General features: G+C 41.4%; 1 protein-coding gene across 2 annotated transcripts in view; it reads left to right on the top strand.

Moving 5' to 3' along the window:
* The window catches only part of arhgef18b (rho/rac guanine nucleotide exchange factor (GEF) 18b), a 38,981-nt gene that overhangs the window by 925 nt on the left and 17,677 nt on the right, over positions 1-20,379 (top strand). Inside the window, exons 2-14 of one of the 2 annotated variants that reach the window (XM_047587224.1) lie at positions 2,488-2,642; positions 3,492-4,111; positions 4,477-4,612; positions 5,109-5,235; positions 5,324-5,378; positions 6,026-6,070; positions 6,460-6,534; positions 7,092-7,200; positions 7,504-7,678; positions 16,384-16,451; positions 16,862-16,907; positions 18,761-18,968; positions 19,518-19,624. In XM_047587224.1, the coding sequence (XP_047443180.1) occupies positions 2,488-2,642; positions 3,492-4,111; positions 4,477-4,612; positions 5,109-5,235; positions 5,324-5,378; positions 6,026-6,070; positions 6,460-6,534; positions 7,092-7,200; positions 7,504-7,678; positions 16,384-16,451; positions 16,862-16,907; positions 18,761-18,968; positions 19,518-19,624 (1,926 nt within the window). The remainder of the gene's footprint in view (positions 1-2,487; positions 2,643-3,491; positions 4,112-4,476; positions 4,613-5,108; positions 5,236-5,323; positions 5,379-6,025; positions 6,071-6,459; positions 6,535-7,091; positions 7,201-7,503; positions 7,679-16,383; positions 16,452-16,861; positions 16,908-18,760; positions 18,969-19,517; positions 19,625-20,379) is intronic. The other variant, XM_047587226.1, reaches the window with a different exon arrangement.

The raw sequence follows: 20,379 nt of genomic DNA, 5'->3' as shown, positions 1-20,379 counted from the left end.
AGCCTCTGTGCTCTGTCTCTACCTACACACACTATCTGTCACACAACACCAAGACACACTTGGACACCGGTCCTTGAACCAATAAGGTACCGTCACTGAGGCATTTAGTGCCACTGGAAAAGTAGTGGATGTAAATATATCTGAGTTTGAAGTGTGATTTTTACTTTTGGAATCTGTCGTTTCTATCGTTGAGCAGCAGTTTGTACCTCACCAGAAATAAAGCTCATTCAGGAAGTTGTTTGTTGTAATAGTTGCAACAGTGGATATTTTGGAAACACATTTATATCTGCATGAATTAACTCATCAACTGACCTTTTCACATGACACCTTGGTTCCTCTTGTGACTACCATGTTTGCAAGTGTATGCACGGAAACGTTGTGGCCAACATGTGCCCTAGTTTCCTCCAAGGTTAGTTTAGTTTAGTTTCGTTTAGTTTAGTTATTTATTTGCACCATATTTTAAAAAAGGTAACACAAACGAACAGTTCACAATACAGTGCTGTGAGGGCTTATACAAATGGTTAATCAGAGGACGAAGAAAAACAAGAAATACAGTGATAAACTACAATACCGTTGTGAGATAGAGATTAAAACCATGTAATAAAAAAAAAAGCTATCTGTAACATAGAAATTGCTAATATAATAATATAGATTAAAACTTTTCTTTTTATCCTGATTGACATTTAACATCTTAAGTTGTATTACTGTGGACTGAGTTCGGCTTTTTTAGATTTTATTTTCCTAAATCAAAACTAAGATTTGAATAAGGAAAAGCAGTCAGGATGATACCAGGGTGCTGCACGTTCAGAACAGGAACAAAAATGAGAAAAATATTAGTGAATTAGTGAATATGAGTGAAATAGGTGCACCCCTTTAAAAAGATTTAGGTGATGTGTTTAAGTCTTTTGGTGATTTATCAGAAGATAATAGTCACTAGTTTTAGGAGCAGCGTCAGACCACCCTTTGTTATGTAGAGCCAGAGTAAAACAGAGAAAACAGATGACCACGACGGTGCCAAAAACGGTTATAGAGACACACACACACACACATACACACCTGAAAACGAATGCACAGGGACACACTGATTTTTCAACCTTGTGTCATGTCTCAGGAGATATGAGAGGCCAACCATAAAAGGCCACAGCGGCGCTGCAAGACAGCATCAAGCGGCCGCTCCAGTCTCTGTACTGAGTTTACACTTACACGAGTGGGATTTGGACGCAAACAAATTCTCCCTGCAGCGGGGACACTGCCACCCCTGCAGCCTCGGCTGGTGATTTAGTAATATAGAAAACTGGATCTACAATTCGTCTGCCTGTGTGTTTACATGAGAGCATCTCTGGCTGTCGGGAGTGGATGCTGCTGGTTTATAGCAGGACAAGGTGCAAGATTCAGTCTGTATTTTATCATAGTGCTATAACTACAGCTGAGGTCTGTTACTCAAAGGTGACTGTATGTCAGCAGCAGAGGAACGGACTGACAAAGAGGCAAAGGGATATCTTCAGTCCTACAGAGCCTGGATCCAGATTAGTTTGTCAGTGAAGCTTTTATTTAGCGTGAGTGTAGCGTTAGTGTGATCAAGGCCTAAACAGACAAAATCAAGAAGTAATCCTACAGAATCATCTTCTTTACTGCTATTGGAAATATAACATTAAACTAGCCCTTACCAGCTCAGAGTTAGTGGCAGTAACTTTTATAGCCAAGGTGTCTATATTATAATATTTGACTCAACTAAGATTCTAAAATATGGTAAAGACAGTGGCACAAACACAAACATGCGTCCAAAATATCATAAACAGTACGATGGATTCAATAATGTTTCATTTTTTTGTGTGTTTTTAAAGCCACTTGGGTTAGTAGTTTTATTTTAGCCGTGTAATCCGCAATGTGTCTACAGTGCATTTTACCATTGACTTTCAATGACTCACTGCCTCACTTCTGAAGGACAGCTGATGGAGACACAGAACTGCTGTGTGCGCAGGAGACGCTCCCTTCTGAAATGAACATTGTTTAACCTGTTTAGGTTTAGCTTCCTCAGATGGGCACAGTGTGGTAGAAACTCCAGTAGTGAACATAGCATAGACATAGTCATAATGACACATTTTACTTCTACCATACATTTGACTGTGCATGAGCTTACTTTAATATGTTATATTATTTATCTTTGCCAAGCAGCTCTTAGGGCCGCTGACAGTATGAGGGAATAATCTCCAGCTCTCCACCACTGACATGGAGACTAATGCTGGCTCGTTGAGCAGTTGCTAGTGGTGACGGTGGTTTGTGGCATCATGTGAATCAAGGAATCTGTTTATGCAGTGGAAATGTAAAGCGCTTTCGGAGCGAGGCTGGAGCACGGCATGCACTGCTGCCTGATCCAAACCTGTTCAGCAATGTGTGCCTTTCTTCTCTGTCAATTGCGTTGAAGTGATTGCATTTTGGGGAACTGCTAACTAACAAATATCAAATTGATTCTTCTTTTTTTTTTAGCGTCGGAGTGCAAGCCATGTAGTCAGCCCTGTGGGCCTCCTAGTGCCCGGCTCAGCGTCCAGCCTCATGCTCCCAGCGGAAAAGGATCTTCCTCCTCATTATCTCCTGCCTCTATTGCTGAGGATGCCTTCTTTGGTAACAACAGTGATGACCAGGTCAAGCTCTACATTCTTAATCCCAGATTTCTTTAAAATGGATTTCCAGTTTTACACATTCATTGTAGCCATGCATAAGCAACATGTCTTGTGTTGGTTTGTCCACCTCTTTGGCCCATATTTAAAACTCAGTTCATGTGACTTTGTGTAGATATTCATACTCCCCTGAAGATTAATCCCCTGAGTTTGGCAAGTACTTTTGCAAAGCTTGAAGTTGATATTTGTCAGACATTCAAGGTGCACAATAAATGAATTCTGTGTTATCATTTGAAATGATCTCTAGGTCAGACTTTTAACTTATATATATTAATGTTTGTCACATGGCTCAGATGGTGTTCAGGCTCATTGCTTTAGAGATCTCATCCGCTCACTTTTCATGATTTGGTTTTAGTTTTTATTGACACATCACAAAAACTATTGATTGTTGTGTAACTGGGCACACACATTCACAACTGCAACAATAACAGAGAGTCCAATACTTTGTTTTATGACCAACAGCCTGCAAAACTGTATGTAAATGTACATATGTCTCATGTCTGGGATTATAGATTGAACTGTATATTTTCAGAATATTTCTCATAACTTACTACCTCACTCCCACACTACTTTTTTTACTTTTTTTTTTTTTCTTGTACTCTTATGTCTGTGTCTGGTCACACATGTGTTCTCTGTTGTCTTGAGACTCTTATAAAACAATTTCCCTGCGGGGATCAATAAGTGATCTTGAATCTTGAATCTGGAAACTATTTAGCTAAAAACAGTACTGCTTCTCAGAGCTGCTAACCATGGCTAGCTTTATATTGTCTTTCACAGCTGTTTTCTGCTTCCTAACTTCTCTCTATCCTGCAGGACGCATGTTCAGAAGTCAGCGACTACGATTGCCCCTGTGTGGAGTTGAGCAGCAGTGTGGAGGACGTCCAGGCCCTCAGTTCCTCTCTCAGAGACTCTGAGTACTTCAAAGACCTTGAAGGAGGCTCACTAGTCCCACAGGCTGCAGCGTCCTGTGGTCCGAATACAGTGTCTGAGAACAAAACCCACCAAAATTCCAGCCTGTCTCTAAACACAGACACTCCTACCATCCACCAACCTGCACAGACTTCTCTGGCGATATACTCTCCACAGGTCAATGCACCATCTTTCCCTTCCTCCAACCAGCCTGCAAAGGAACCTCCTTGCACCTTTGTGGTCACTCAGTTTACTCCCGAGCTGTTGCCGCATTGTGTCATTAACGACTGTGACTCAGTTGGTCCTGCAGTAGGGCTAAGCTTGACAATAAATGTGAATGGACTAGTGGGCTCAATGGAAACTGCAAACCCAGAAACAGGACAAGAAGGAGTAACGGACGAAACCGCAATGGATTTAGAAGGAGAGCCAGACCTGGACAGCTTCCCTATTCTGGTCAGATCCATGTCGACATCTCGGAGGCACAGCTGGGGTGTTCCTGTGTCTCCCATTAACCTGGGGAGGAGGTGAGAATGGAGGAAATCTCTTGATGAATAAGTTATTTCAATATAGCACCTTATAAATAATAACCAGACTGTCTCACAAGTTGTATTAACTTTCTGCTTGAGAGAACTTTTGTGTGAGTTACTGAACTGAGGTGATGGTTTGTGGTGGTTTGTGTGGTTGTCATTTGATGGTGTTTTAAATAATGCTGGTAATGCAACATTGAGGTGTGAAAATGAACAGTGCACCGAAATACTGTATGAAAACAAAACTGAAAAGGAACATATAAATAAACACTCACTGTAGAGTAGCACCTCACTCAGAACTTTTGTTTAGTTAATAAATACATCACACTGCCTGCTTAACCGTATGCTCTGTGTGCTGCCAGGCTGAGTTTGGACACCGTGGGCCTGGACAGCGATGGGGAGAGAGAGGATGATGAGGATCAGCATAGTCTGTTTCAGTCCACCCAACAGCAGACCTACTGCTGTCCCGGAGAGGAGTCGGATGGCCCCAGCATGAGGGTAATTGGAGTTCATTGTTATATCACCAAAAAAAAATCACCAAAACCAGCAATGCATCAGTCAGTCCATATTTCAATACCATTTTAAACCATTTTTAAAAGAAAAAAAAATGATATAAGTGGGTTAATGCACATTTGGTAGCAGATAAGCAGATTTAGCATTTAGCGTTTTTACAGCAGTAAGATTATATGCGTGAGACTGGGCGACCAGGTCAACAGTGTGCCTCCTTGATGCGTATTTGATGTTTTTTGACTCCTAACTTGCTATCAGTATATTCAGTCCTAAATAACTCAATTCTGACAGAAATATACATTATTTGCATTTATTTTTTTTTCACAAAGGTGGAGAACTTACTGACCAAAGTGACCATGAGTTAATAAATGTAACTAACTAATGAAGGCTAATATGTAAATAAATATGACTTTTGTACTCCGGTGGCAAAACAGACAATGTGGGCACATCATATTCATGTGTGTTTATTCTTCAATGCTTTCAGGCTGGCAGTGCGCCTGGCAGACATCTGTACGCCCGCTCAGACATCCTCGCCACAGACGAATGTTCCCGTGCAGCACACATTTCTCGTGTCGTACAGACATCCAAACAGGCTGCGAGGGCAGCAGGAGGTTTGGCTCAGTGTTTCTACATGCAGAGCACTTGTATATAGCAGGCGGCTCTTTACGTATGTGACCTGTCCACCTTTCTCTCCTGCAGCAGATGAGTTCGATCCAGAAGAAAACCTGCATTCTACTGAAGGACAGAGCCATATGTAAGTAAGCTATCATCAATTACAGCAGCGCTATGGGACTTGGAAAATATTGTGGAATGTGTACATGTTTCCTTTCCAGAAGAGGCTTCTGTCTGACCTGCGGTACAGGTTTAACTATGCTTGAATGGAAATAAATAAATATACTGCTTTGGTTTTACTTACAGGAGCACTGAGTGCATTATACAGTATGTGTAGGTTTGAATGGGCTCTGTACAGGAGTGCACATACTGTTCTGTAGTTGTAAATAGTCTGGTATGGCTACCTAACTCCCACATAAGAGGGGCTTTCCCCATTCTCTCCTGACATTTCTGCACCATGTCATATGTCTGCAACCCCCTCCCCCAGATCTCTCTCCCAGCTCCTTAGATGGCCCCTTAGTGTGTGTGTTTGTATGCGTGTGTGGGTATATTATATGAGGACTCTGGCAATTGTGTGGACCACAGCAGACAAGGGAGGATACTCTCTTAAATCACTGTTTGACACTCAGCTCCCAGAAGTCTCGTCCTCTCCTCTCCTCTCCTCTCCTCTCCTCTCCTCTCCTCTCCTCTCCTCTCCTCTCCTCTCCTCTCCTCTCCTCTCCTCTCCTGACCTGACCTCTCCTCTCCTCTTGATGCCACCACTCAGTCTCAGTGTCTTGTTTGTCTTAGGCTGATGGTACAGAAAGTTCTGCAGGAGCTAAAGCTGTATCATGGGTAAGTAAACAGGAGAGGGAGGTCTGTGTGCTCCCACTTCTGTTCAAATCCCAGCCTCCAGAGAAACAGCAGAGCCAGACTGTAACCAGGATGTGTGTGTGTGTGTGTGTGTGCCACTGTTACTGTGCATGCATGTCTTTGGCATGTGTGTTTGCATGTGCCTGTTTGTGCACTGACACAGTATGCCCTTATCCCTGGAAAGGATCTGCAGAGCTCTATGAGTGTTTCTAACTTCACAATAAAATGACCAAAACATTCACTGCTGCCCAAAATCACCAGATGCTTTCAGATTGTTTTTCTCTGCTTTATTATCTTGAAGCATTTTGTTAGTTGGTTGGTTTCATTTAAGGCGACACCCTCTCATGAATTCATTTCATTGTCCTTCACAGAGCCAGGCAGAGAAACAACAGATCAGACGGCAAAGATTCAGGAAGTGTTACTTGGTATGAGTTCCTCTCTAATGAGTAAGTGCTGCCCTTATTGTTGTTCCCTTATCTCGAAAGCTTCGGAAATGTTTACATTAATGAAGGTTTTTGACATATAACAGATTCTCACACAGTTTTACACAGAGTACAGTGCCTCGTCTGTGGGCGTAGAGGTGTTCTAGTAGAGATCTATAACAAGATATGGTCGAAACTGAAAGGGGGTAAAATACATAGTGTCATTAATTATAGCAAAGTCACCTCTTTCTAAAAAATGCACTAAAAAGTATAATTGGTTGAAATATGTTATTTACATACTATATTACTATATGATAATTTGGTTCTATATAATATAAGTCTGCAAGATTTTTATGAAAGACAATAATAGTCATATGTCATTTAATTTTGGTAGAATATTTTTTTAAGTTGATAAACATCACACATCAAGGAATGACTGAACGGTCTTGACCTCTGATCTCCACTGTTAGCCACAGGGCCTTCAAATTTTTTACCAAACCTTTTGCAGTCCCCAGCAGTAAAAGCTTATGTCCTTTATTTTATAGCTTGTATTGCATTGTGCTCCATTCTTCTTCTACCAGGAATGAAGATGAGGACGATCGTTCAGAGAAGGTGGAAAAAGGCACCAAAGTGAAGAGGACTCTCAGCTCTTTGAGGAACAGGGTGACTGGGTCCTTCAATAAAGACAAGGTAATCCCAGAACACAGAAACAGAAATAGATTCTGCTGCCTGAGCTGCAAAGGCACATATGACCAAATTCAGCCTCTACCCTCTTCAGTATTTCCTATTACAAAAACAAATCCTCTGGTGTAAACAGTTGAGCTGTGTGCATGTTGCATACACAACACCATAATCTACTTACACAAACCCTATTAAATACCCTGCCTCTGCCACGGTTCTGCAATGTCATACGCAGCCATGTGAAGTAAAGGAGAAGACACAAATTTGCACATTAAAATGCCTTCTGTGTTTGCTTTTGTTGTTCCTATGCAGGGTAAGAACCGAGAGAAAGACAGAGCGAAGGAGAGGGAGACCAGAGAGAAAGAGAAAGTGTGCAGAAGCAGCAGCAGCAATGGCCATCGTTTGGTGCCTGGCTCCTTCTCCAGTTGTGCCACCTGCTCACTATGCAGCAAGACCCTGCAGAAAAAGCATGGCCTGCAGTGCACGAGTGAGTAACACCACAGTTGCAGGTGTACACGTACCCACGCTTGCTCTTCGCCTGACAGAAACGTGCACAGGTGCTGTGCTCATACACAAACTTGCATCTATTTTTATTCTAGTTACTGCATGCACGTCTACCCACTCACTCAGTGGAGCACTCAGGCAAACACACATGCAAACAAATGTGTGCACGCGCACTAAAAACATTTACCAAACATGCACAAACTCTTAGGGAATAAGTGTCTATTTCTGACTTCATGTCATTTTAACTCACTTGCTGACGTATTTAACTTGTGGCAAATTATAATTATTTCGATGCCAGACAAATATGCCTTGGAAGATGGAGTTCTCTTTCGGTTCCTCTTTATGTGTATTTCATGCTAAAACACATTGGTGGAGTCATACTATGCATCGGTACTGTGGGTCCTGTGTTACACAGCACATTTGAACTGTTTATATGCGTTATCTGATATATTAGCACTATCTTCTTGCAGCTGTTTATGTGAAGCTTCAGCACGCCTCAGCTTTGTTCTAGCTTGTAATGCTCGTCACATTTCCTGTATCTGTTTTTGTGTTGGATGAACTCCTGCAGTGGGAAAGTAGGGCTATCTTTGTCTCGAGGTAAACATAGCTTGAGGGGTAGATCTGTACAGGACATTTCAACACATCTCGGCTCCTCTGTCTGTTGCTCTTTAGTCACTTAATGTAACCTACAGGTCCGCGGATAAGCCTGCATTAACCAGTGAAAGACAGTTTAAACTCTTTGCTTGGTAAAGCCAGAACAAAAGAAGTCAGTGCACAAAAATGTCTCATAGTAATTTGTAAGTTGTTTCTGGTAAGGACTTTAAGCAGCTTAGAAACTGTAGCTCCCAAGTTTTATTCACAAAATGTATCAAGTATAAAGTAGAATTAAAAAGGAAATATCAGAGCAAAGTAAATATGAGATGTTACAGTGGAGGATTGCTTGCATATAATTTATTTATTACAGGAACATACTCCCAGATCAGTTTGTGACTTTATCCCTCTCAATAGATTGAAAAAATCTGATGGTTTATGTTAAGTATTGTTTTTATATGAAAGTGCCATTCTTGTGACACAATTAAACTGAACACAATTAACGCAACACTTCCCCTATTTATGGTTCATATGAGTGATTTCAAAATGACACTACTCATGATATTCCCATAGGGTATTTCCTTTCCTGACACAGGCAGGCCGATGTCTGTTCTGGCAGAGTGGACTTGAGCTACTTGACCTTATTGTAATTCAGAGTCTGTCTTCTCCTAAGCCACGTGGCCTGCCTCGAGGACATTTTCACATCACCAGATAAAGTTTCCAACAAGGAAACAGAACTGCTCTCACTATTACTCCTTTTTCTTCTTTGAGCCAGTCAGGTGGCCTTTAGTCAATCTGTGCTCTCACATCATTATTTTCTGACTGCAGTTTATTATGTTTCCTTGATCCTTAACAGTTCAGTGGCAGAAAATACAAAAAGACCATAATTTGTGCAGCACACCAGAATCATCTTTATTGGCCAAGTAGCTATGTATGCACAACCAAGGAATTTTACTTGTCATTTACTCACTTGTACCAAAACACAGAACTTAAGTAAGTGTAAAAATAAAAGCAAGTAAAAGTAAACTGTATAGGATAAATAGGATAAATAAGACTTAAGGACATATATATATATATATATATATATATATATATATATAGATAGATAGATATACTGTATACTCAGTTGTATAGGCCTATGTACAGTATTGATCATGTGAATGGTCTGCTCAGCAGTGACCGAGGAACATATGATTAATTTTCAACAACTTGCGTATTAAAGTTGTTCTTGGGTATTCCACAGGCCACAGGGAACCACGCATTGAGTGGGGTTCAGGTTTCTCTTTTCACACACAAAACAATAATACTCTCAATAATCTCTTTGTGTCTTTCGAATGCATTTCCCCCACTCATCAGCCATCCGAAGGCGATAAAGTTACAAATCCTAAATGTTGACACTTGTCGTGTTGTCAGTGCACACACGCAGGAAAACAAGTGAGTGTCCCTTTAATTTGAACCGAGCCCCGTGGGGATTCAGCCGAGAAGCAGCACTGTGGAATGCGTCGTTTGTGTGCCAGAGATTGTTCCCAGTGGAGAGACACTAAACTGGACAGAAACTGAGAATGTGCGCCACTTGTTTGATTTGATTTGATTTGTTTTGGCTGATCGACACGCTACATTTCCCCACGGATGCGGGTTAACCACAGTCTCGCTGGAACGGTAAGAAGTAACCGCCGATGGTAGCGATGGTCTCCAGCGGGATCAGGTGGAGAACTCCCGTCGTTTCACTCTGTGGACTTTTCGGACATCCTTGCCGCTAGCTAGCCGGCTGAAAGCTAATCACAGCCAACCGAGCGCTCATTACACTTCCATTGTAACAGAACTGCTGTGTTAATGGTGGGGCGCTGCCTTCTTTATTAACTTTATTCGATTTGTGGACCACAATAAACTGGTCCAAATTACGTCCCGGTGCATCGTATCCCTGTCTAGCTGTTAGCCTCGCTAGCCTGTTAACCGCTTCTATTTAAAAATAACGGGGTTAGTTCGGTGAGCAGTTGGCTCTAATTAGCTTCAAGTGATAGTTTATGTAAACAAGCTCACAACAAATTAAAAAAGCATTTTTATCATGGTGTATGCAGATTTACACGAGTTCACTTTCGTGAGACTTTATGCGCTTTTTCGGCCGCTTGTCTTTGCCGCTGATAGTGGACTTTGCATGGAGCTCAACAGGTGAAGCTAGCGATAGCGTCCGCCATAACTTCTGTTATTTAGCTTTTTTTTGTTATGTAAGTCATTTGATATAAATGACCGATAAGTGACTACTTATAAATGCAGCGTGCAAAGCATCTGTTAGTGATATGACGGGTAATTTAAATGTAGGGCTGTTTACGGCGACAAAGCCAGCTCTCATTCAATGCAAATCGAGGCTAGTCTCCAGTAGGGATGTGCGTATCGATCCAGAAATGTCGATACTTTCCATCTAGATGTGGGTTCTTTTAGAATCGATCATCCCCTCAAAATATCGATACCAAGTCTGCTTTCGCAAGAAACATTAATACTTTAATGATACTGAAACTGCAATCAATTCTAAAAATTGACACATGAGACAGACCTCTATGATGAAGCACTTAAATTAAGAGAGGCAGGAATATCCAGGTATAGTGAAAATACATCACAGCCCATCACAGGCATATTACAAGTAGATCATGTCAACATGCTGTTGTTTTTTTTAAGACAAACAAAGAAATGGAACTTCAGCTGCTGTTGAGGTTCAAGTTCTAACTTGAAGACCACTCACACTTGTTCAAAAAGAATCGTATAGTAGTTAGAGTAGCTGTTCTTATCCCATGTGATTTGCTTAGATTTTCAGTTGATTTGCACAAATTGTCTTTAATTGCTCTGATTAAAGAGAAGTCTAATATTTGGCAGCTTGTTTAATTCTTATACAGAGGTATGAAATACATTTTTCATAATTACATTCACAAATGTTCATTGTTAGTCATCATTTTCATATACACAAATACACTGACTTAAAAGCGTGGGTATCGGGATATTGTCCTTGGTATTACTTGGTATCAGATCCAAAGGAAAAATAGTGGTATCGCACATCCCCAGGGTCCAGTTGCTGCTGTGTCTACCAGTCTCCTGTATTACTCCCACCCTTCAGTTGGCTCAGAGACTCAGTCTCAGCTAACTATCTTGGTATTATGAAACTGCTTAATCTTGCACGCGTTAAATACTGTTATTCCTAAAATTCCTGCAATTCCTCAGCTGCTTTATTAACACCGGGCAATAGGAATGTCCCAGGCTGAGGGGTGACCATTCACCCACTCTGCTCTGACTGCTGTTGGGTCACATGGTGCTAATTGTGCTTGGCAGGTCTGCCAGTGCATGACAGCCCACCCCACTGACCTTGGGTCTCACCCACCTCAGCCTGTGAGCGCAGCACCTCACCATGCATCACTGCTTTGCATTCTAGCTCTCTAGATAACTGAGTACCTCTATATGGCTTCCCCCTTTAAATGGTTGTTATCATATACTTTTTATGGTATATGATGGCCCCACCAGTCAGGTGAAGGACGTAACTAATGTAAAGGGGCAGAAAAGACAGATTTTGTTTACTTTCCATTAGCTGCAAATTTCACTTACTTGCCAGTTCCTTAGCCTACACAAGTGGAAATGAATACATTCTAGTGTAAAATGCACTAAATCATATAATGTTCAGTGTATGAGGAAACTATGACCCTCACGAAGGTTACATGATACACTGTTGTGTTGGCATACATTTTCATTAGTACTTGGTAGTTCTAGTACTTAATGAACTGGCCTGCAACTGTATTTGGTCTCTTAGGTGTTACAGAGCAGCGGAAATACACATTGTAATTTCCCGGTCTCGCTATTGCTGTGCGTTCATTTTCCTTCCTGTGTAGGCCTTTAGTCATTCTGCGCTCTCGCGTCATTATTTCCTGACTGTAATTTAATATGTTACCTTGATCCTTGACAGAGTTGTGGCAGAAAAAAAATGACATAATATGTGCAGTGTATTTATAGGTCCTATTTTTGGAGATGACTGAGTAATATATGATTGATTTTAATAGCGTGCTTATTAAACAAAGCTGTTCTGGTGTATTTCACAGGTCAGAGCACACTACATGTTCAGTTCAGATCTGACTGACTCTTTCAGACAAAACAGTATTACATCTCTTTGTCCCTTCTGATATATTTCATCCATTCATCAGCCAACTGAAGGGGATAGGTGCACTAGTGAAAACAAATGAGATAATCCTTTAATTTATCCCACAGTTCTGTGTTAAATCCCCCGTTATAACTGTTATAATCTTATAATGTTCAGTTCATGTTAAAACATTTTGGAGGATGTATTTTGTGGTACTGTTAATCGGTATTGAATTAATCACTCAAGTACTTCTGGTATTTAGCCTACCCCACTGACTACAATTGGGTTTAGTAAACTGGCGTTAAAGAATAGTCAAAATACCCAGGAGCCCAAGCTACATGTTAGATAGCAATAACTGAAACCCCAGTGATATTGGTATAGTATTTTACAAATATTGTTTTAGACTTTATTGAGGTCTAGGTTTGCTTCACTGTGTGACTCCCGCAGCTCCCATTTCTCCTTCATTCAGATGATGTCATTTGTTGGCTTGCTACTTCAGAGTTTGCCCCAATAGTTTTCTGTTATCTTAGGCAACCTCTCTTTGCACATATGCATGCATGCACATCACAGGAAGCTATTGCATGTCAGTTTCTGACTTCTGTGTCATGAAGTAGTCACTTTAGAACAGCAGGCGTGAACTGTTTTTCCCTTTTTCTTTGTTTGGCTTGTTCAGCTGTTTGTGGTAACTGGTGCTTACTTTGAAATGCACAGGGTGATTGGGGACCACATGGCTTTCACGTGGTGTTATGGTGGAACTTCACTGTCCAAGGAAATGGGAAATATCTATATACACGATCAGCAATAATATTAGAACCACTGACAGGAGAAGTAAAATACATTGACCGTCTTGTGATAATTCGATGTTCTGCTGGGAAACTTATGGGCCTGATATTCATGTGGATTTTAGACATGTACCACCCACCTAGACCAGAGCAGACAACCTCACCCCATAGTAATGACACTCCTTGATGGCAGCAGCCATCCCCAGCAGGATGCAGCCTGACACAGACACACACACATAAATACGGTGTAGGAACAACTCTCAAAACATGAAGAACAGCACAAGGTGTTGACCTGGCCTCCAAATTCACTAGATCCAAACTGGAACTAGTGAATCCAAAGTATCTGTGGGATGCACTGGAACAAGTCTGATCCACATCTGTCCCATAGAAAATGCTGCCCTCTTGCACTGGCCTTCTGTTTGATATCTGTACTTAAGGCTGTCACAGTGTTCTTGCTTTTACCCAGGACCTAACACCTCCCTTGTCTGAAGGCGTTTTACTATGTAAATGAGATAAAATAAGAAAAATACACATTAAACTGAAACTAGTTGCCTCCCAAGCCTTCTTGGATCTTGGAAAGTTTTTACATTCTTACTAAATTCTCCCTAGTTACTGCTTCACTGTCATGGAAACTACAGTTTTACATGCAAACTGTTGAGTCTGACTGTTTACAGGCCATATAATGAAAACAGTTCATTTTATCTGCTGTATGTTGTAACATTTCACGGAAGAACCCACCCAGTGCTATGTTGAGCTCTGCTTATTCTATTGTTCTCATCCTGTTGAGCAAAACACTGTCGCTAGAGTGGTAGTAGTGGCATGGTTGATTTCAATTTTTTTTTCTTTTCTTTTTTTTTTTTTCTGCTTCTGCTTTTTCTTTGTAGCTCAGACATCCTCACTGGTGAGCAAGGCCACGTTTCATTGAGTGACTTACTGAAGTGTGTGCTGTACGCCACAAGTGTGCTTGTTGTGTGACAGGGGGTTTTACCAGTCAGCAGATGTTGGGTGTGGTGGTGGTTTGCATGGTGTGGGCTGAGCGTCCCGTGGATCAGCTGCTGACATGACCGAGTGACTGGGACTTATCACACTGCTCGGTAACATCAAGGTGGTCTGTAGTCAAAATGAGCACTGATAAGCCGTGTGATAGAGTTCTTTATTATCTTGGGTTAATTTTTTACTAAGCAAAAATTCTTTTGACTGTAGTTTGAGTACTGTCCACCACTACACAAACCTAATCTGGAAGGGCTTACTTTTGGGTTCTTTGGTGGTGACTACAAGTGTTGTTATTGCAGTGGCATGGCCTTTACTCCATCTAGATACCTGCTTACATGTTAAGTTTGCTTATCTTTTTCTATTCTTAGTAATATTTTCCCAGCATGACAGAGTCAGTACACGTGAGCTTTGCTGAAGATCATTAGAAGATGTACTGGTAGACGCTGGTCAGGCCCTGACGCTATCTTTTCCTTCTTGTCTGGAAAAGCCAGGTAGAGAGAGTGTAATATTTTTCATATATGGAGGCGGAGTTTTGGAGTGTCTAGTTTTGAATGCTTGTTTGGAGATTCTCAAAAAATGTTTGTCTTGGCTCTGACTTCACAGCTGATCTGAATCTAAAGTGATGTCATCTGAACATGTTGATCATGTTGAGGTTTTATGCTGTGTGAAGTTTTTTTTTTTTCTTTCACTACTCCGTATGTGTTTGTTCCTGTTGCAAACAACTGAAAGAGCCACACAGCACTGTTTGTAAAGATTATTCAGAGGCCAGTTTATGTTTTGCCTCTGCTCAGTGAGCATTTGTTCATTTATTACCAGAGACAGACGGTGGTCGGGTTAAAGATTGTGAATGAAGTGGAAATAATAAAGCAATCCTAGCTAGACTGAAATAAGGGATATTACACTAACGCATTCTAATGTGATAGGTGAACATATTCTTTATGGTCTCCTTATTTCAACCACACACACAAACGATCATCCATCTCACAGCTTGGTATTTTATTGTACAAGAAGATGCATGTCTCTCATTGTCTCATTGTTCCAGCAAACAGAAAGGGAGTAAGCAATAGAAACCTTTAGAGTCGGGTGGATAGCAGCTAGTGGAAGTTGCGAGCACGGCTCATGTTTACATTGTGTTGCTCACAGGAAAGGACAGCGGTGTCACCTTTGTCAACAAGCTATACAACCCGATCTCAACCTACACATATCACAATACTGCTGTCGTCATGTAACATGATAAATGTGAAGGTGGCAGAACTGGGGGAAGATAGTTCTAAAAACCAACGTGGTCACTTTGCTCTTTGATAAATTTTAGTTATTCAGAGGAAAGAGAAAATAATATAACAAAGATGTCCTTTTATATCATGAAGTTAAATCTGAGCACTTTAAAATTAGTTACAGATTAACAAACAAAGTAACCCTTGTATTTCCTAGCAATAAACAAGCTATATATTGAAGTTTCCTTTGTTCTCATTACAGCACTAGATAAGGCCCGGCAGTAAAACAGCTCTCGGTGTTGTGTATGTATGCATTAGTGCACCCGTCCACATCAGCATGACTTTACCCAGCTGGGTTGGGAGCACTTTGCATATTGATAACTTCATTTGTTTGCTGAGCCTTGTACCTTGGGAAAAAAGGCATGTGTCGCTTACCTTATACAGTATGTACCGCGTTAGTTTCGTCTTACCAGTGTTTTGCCTTTCCAAGAACCAAGTAGAGCATGGAGGGTAACGCTTATTGCCAACAGTTTGTTTTTCCATAACAATTCAGATTTGTATCTGTTATCAGCAAAGATACAATCAGGTCATTTCATCTAAAGCCGACAGTAGGAGGCTTGTTTTCCATACAGGGAGTGAAGTGGACAAAAAGAGAAATCTGCTACTGAGAAATGGGAGTTCCTCTCAGCTCCACCACTCTCATGGAGCCTGAAGCGATTCATTCACTTTACTGCGAGAATGAGAACAAATGCTCAGGAACTGTTCCTCTCGGCTATTTTTTTCTTTGTCCGAGTTCAAAACAAGGTCTTACAGGTTGAGCTTTGCCTTCAGGGGCTTTTGAATTGCTTTTTAAATTTCAAACTTGGTTTAGTGTTGCTACAAGTTCATTGCTCCCATCCATAATCCAGCCAAGAGACATCACTGTGGCCTTTGTATACAGTATACAACTGGCCCAGCCACACTGACTCTGAGTTCCTGTCCTGCTGTTTTTCAGATTGTGCTGTGAACGTTCACAAGAGCTGCAAGTCTCTGCTGGGTGAGTGCACCAGCAGCAGGAATAAGGTAAACACATTGGAGCATAGAAAAACAAAGTGTAAGGCTGCACTTTGCTTATATAGTACCTCTGTTTTCTTTTTGTTTCACTAATTGTAGTAATAGACATGCGCAGAAATGTGTGACTTTGGTGTGGGTGGGGTGGGGGGTTCATGCTTATTAATGCTTATGTAATTTTGTTGTTGCATCACTCCTGCTGAAATGCTTGTGGAAGTGTCTTACATTTAATGTTTAAGTTTGACTTTCTTTTGTTATAAAAGAAAGATGAAGGTAAGATTTTATAGTATATGTTACCCTCCCATTAGCAGAGAACCATCTACTTTTGAGCTTTACTCAGTCATTTGTGTCTGGAGTAGGCAACTCAACAAAGCACACTAGCGGCATCTAAGTTTTAAGAAGTCTTATTTTTCTCCACACAGAGAGATTCTGCATTGAGGACGGGTTCATCAGGATCTCCTAACCTTGGTAAGCAAACATTTATGTGCCACTCATAAATTCACAAAACACTGTCCACAGTGTCAGTTTCATCTTGGGGGACGCATTAATGGATGTGAAGGTGGCTGTAGTCCCCCCTTTGTCTAATTATAAAAGCTTGTTGGTACTCTTGTGGCGTACAGAGGGTTAAATAGATTGACCTCATGACATCTGAAGATGGACTTGTCCTATTTCTTCCACTAGCCGTATGATGTGTATGTGGGTCTGTGTCTCTGTGGGGTGTCTGTGTGACTGCCTGCACGCCGAGTGCAGAGTGGTAGATTGGCCTCCAGCAGTCAGTAGGCAAAGGTGATGATTAGCCACTGTTAAAACCAGCCAGTTTGTTTACTTCTGGTTCACTTCTTGCTCAAAGATTTAGAGATGTTGTTATATATACTTTCCATATATACAGTATGCTATCCATATAGTACATATGACAGGATACACTGAAAATGAAAGCAGAACATTCTGATCTTATTAAATTACCTTATTGGTCAGATTCTGTCTAACATCATTGTTTCCTTATTCATAAAAAGTCCCTTGTTAAGGGATAACTGTGGCGGGCGTCTGTGTTTTTCTTAAAGTCAACAAACCCCATAAAAAATAAAACTAAATCGAGATGAGCTTATTCTGTTATCTAGTGCTGTCTCTGTATCCAAAGCCTGGTTTCAAGTATTCTTTTGTTGTAATTTATTAGACTTTAAAGAGAAACCATTATGCTGATTTCCATCTCTATAATCTTAATAGCATTTTGAATATGTCCACAAACTATAACCAACAATCTCGCAAATGTCTGTGGTAAGAAGTTAATAGAAAGCTAGTGCGGGAACAGTGGAGGACTGTGGCACAGATAATTAACCTAAATGAGACTTTGGATGCAAAGACAATTTTAGTAAAACGGATCATATGTTGAATTAAAAAAAAAAATCACATCAGGTTTTCCTTTAAATTGATCTGTTATGTGCATTCATTACCATTATCAACTGGTCAATGTTTGGACGATTGGCTCAGTGCTAATTGTAACATTCAGAAGGACCTGTCGCATGTGACTGAACCCACAGGAGACATGAATGACTGCAGCAGCAGCTTAACTTAATCTCCTGAAGCAGTTGTTATTCTCCTCCGAACAGCTGGAGTCCTGTCAGCCACACCTGATTTCTCCTCATGTCTTCCTACAGCCAATCAGTAGCTTGAGCAGGGGGTCGGGAAGAACACAGAGAAATTGAGGAAAAGTAGAATTAGAAAGTGCGAGAAATATAAGAGGGCGTGCATCTTTCTAGAAGTTACTTCTATATAAGGGCTTGGCATGTAGGGCCAGGGTTTATAGAACCAGGTTTGGCTTCTCTGCTTGTTATTGTTTACACCACTGAGCTGACATCACTTATTACTTGTGCAACAATATCTACTGCTCCTGCGACGTAGACTGTTGAACTGTACCTTGGAGTTTGGATTATTATATTCCTTACACTCATCGATATTTATAATGGACCTAGCAGTTGCCAAAGGCACTGGTCAAATGATGGGGTCTTCTAAATCTGGCTCAAAGACCGGTAAATCGTCCTCTCCCTCTTTCTCCGCCTCATCCTGGGGCCTTTCTGGACGTGTGGGAGTACGAGTGTTGATGCACCGCGACATGATCACCTGCCGATTCTTCCGCTCCCTGCCCCGATCTTGGATGAAAAAATACTGGGGTCGACTCGGACAGAAGCCAAACGGTTCATCGTCTTCCCCACTCCGCTGGTCATCTTCTCCTTTCTCTCTCTCATCTCCTCGTTTGTCCTCACGTTCGCCCGCCGTCCCATCTCATTTCCTCCGTTCACCTGTCTCTCGTCTTTCTTTCTCAGCGCTTAAAGACCGGGACAGGGAGCGGGAACAGGCAGGCCCAGCCGCATCTCACACACTGGATGGCCACCGAGGCTTTCTCAGTGCCCCAGGCATGACCATTAGTTCGTGGGGACCCAGCACTCAGCCGTCTGCCTCCCATTCTACCAGCTCTGTTGCAACCACTGCCTCTAGTCTTGGCTCCAGCCTCCGTCACCACAATAGCTCAGGGTGAGTACCTCAGTCTGAAAAGTACCTTTTTCTTTTTCTTTTTGTTTCCTTTTTAAAAGGTTGCTTCTATATGGCAGGATTTTTTGGAAAGTCCAGAAATGATCACAGAACTCTTGAATCTGCTGTATGTTAATGAGGCAGAATATTTTTAGAATCTGGTCTTTTCAGCTCAAATACTAATATCTCCCTTATGCCACTGTAGGGTGTGTATTTATAGTTGACATATAAACACAGGCCGTCTTGTCTAATGTAACAGTCTTTGAAACTGAGTGTAGACGGTCCTCTGAAGACGACTTTTCTGCTTCATTGTGAAGAGAAGAACATGTGTAGGGAGAGGGAGAGAGACACAATGAAGCGAGCAGAAGAGAGGTTGGGAAGAAAGGAAGGATACATATAGCTGCCGGGTATTTTGTCTAGCCTTTGCTTCTCTGGGGCTTTAAATTCACACATTGCCCCCAAAGGTTGTTTGGGGTGCCAGCGTGTACTGGGAATAAACTGTATCAGTTTCAGCATGTATGCCACCTGGGACCTGTGGTTCTCTTCCCTCAGATCCCTCCCTGGGGAGATGGATGAGACCGAGACTTTCCGCTCCAAACGCTGCAATGAAGACGCCATTTCCCTCGCTCCTTCGACCACCGAGTCCATCATTGTAGAAGGTGAGGTGACTGTGGGTTGTGTGCGTTTATGGTTGTTGTCTAATATAATCACATCAGACTGTTGAGGCTTCTGTGCGCCCGAGTGCCAAGTGATAGTTTTCCTTCAGGGAGTTCTTCCTGAAGAGGAGTGTGTGTGGGGAGGGTGTTTTGTGGAGTCAGGGGTGACTTCACCCAGTCTCATTAAGTTGGAGTGTGTGGGAGAGATGCAGGCTACCTGGATACGAGCTGAGTCTAGCAACCAGGTTATTGCTTTATCAGACGCACCCACACGATGAAAAGGTTCCTGCAGGGTTCATGCGCGTTTTTTCATTTAGATTAATGTCAGTTTTTTTCTTACATCCTCTTCAAGATCTATCACTTGGCAGGTTGACCTTCTGTCTCAGTTTGCACAAGTAGTAAGAAGCATTAATTATGGACTCATTATTAAAGTGGGTAAAGTCTTATATTACAGATACTAAAATGTTTGGTTGGACAAATGTTTGAGTCAGAACTATATCTCACTTTTTTTTTAAATCATTTTCATTCTTACCGAACCAAAAGGGTGATAGCTAGATAACGTCAGCAGTGACTTGGATCCTTCACAATAAGCAGTTCTGTTTTGTATGAACCATGTTGTGAAAATGCCAAAATTCTTCCTTTGAAGTTATCTCAGGACCCGAGTTCCCTTTTCTTTAGAAGAAAATATATTTCTTCATTGCGCATCACGAATATGACGTTTTTAATGTGTACTGTTCTGCACTTGATCTTGATCTCAC

Source organism: Mugil cephalus, chromosome 6 (genome assembly GCF_022458985.1).
Source record: "Mugil cephalus isolate CIBA_MC_2020 chromosome 6, CIBA_Mcephalus_1.1, whole genome shotgun sequence".
Classification (NCBI taxonomy): Eukaryota; Metazoa; Chordata; class Actinopteri; order Mugiliformes; family Mugilidae; genus Mugil; species Mugil cephalus.
Note: the sequence above shows the minus strand (reverse complement) of the source record. Positions and strands in the feature narration are given on the sequence as shown.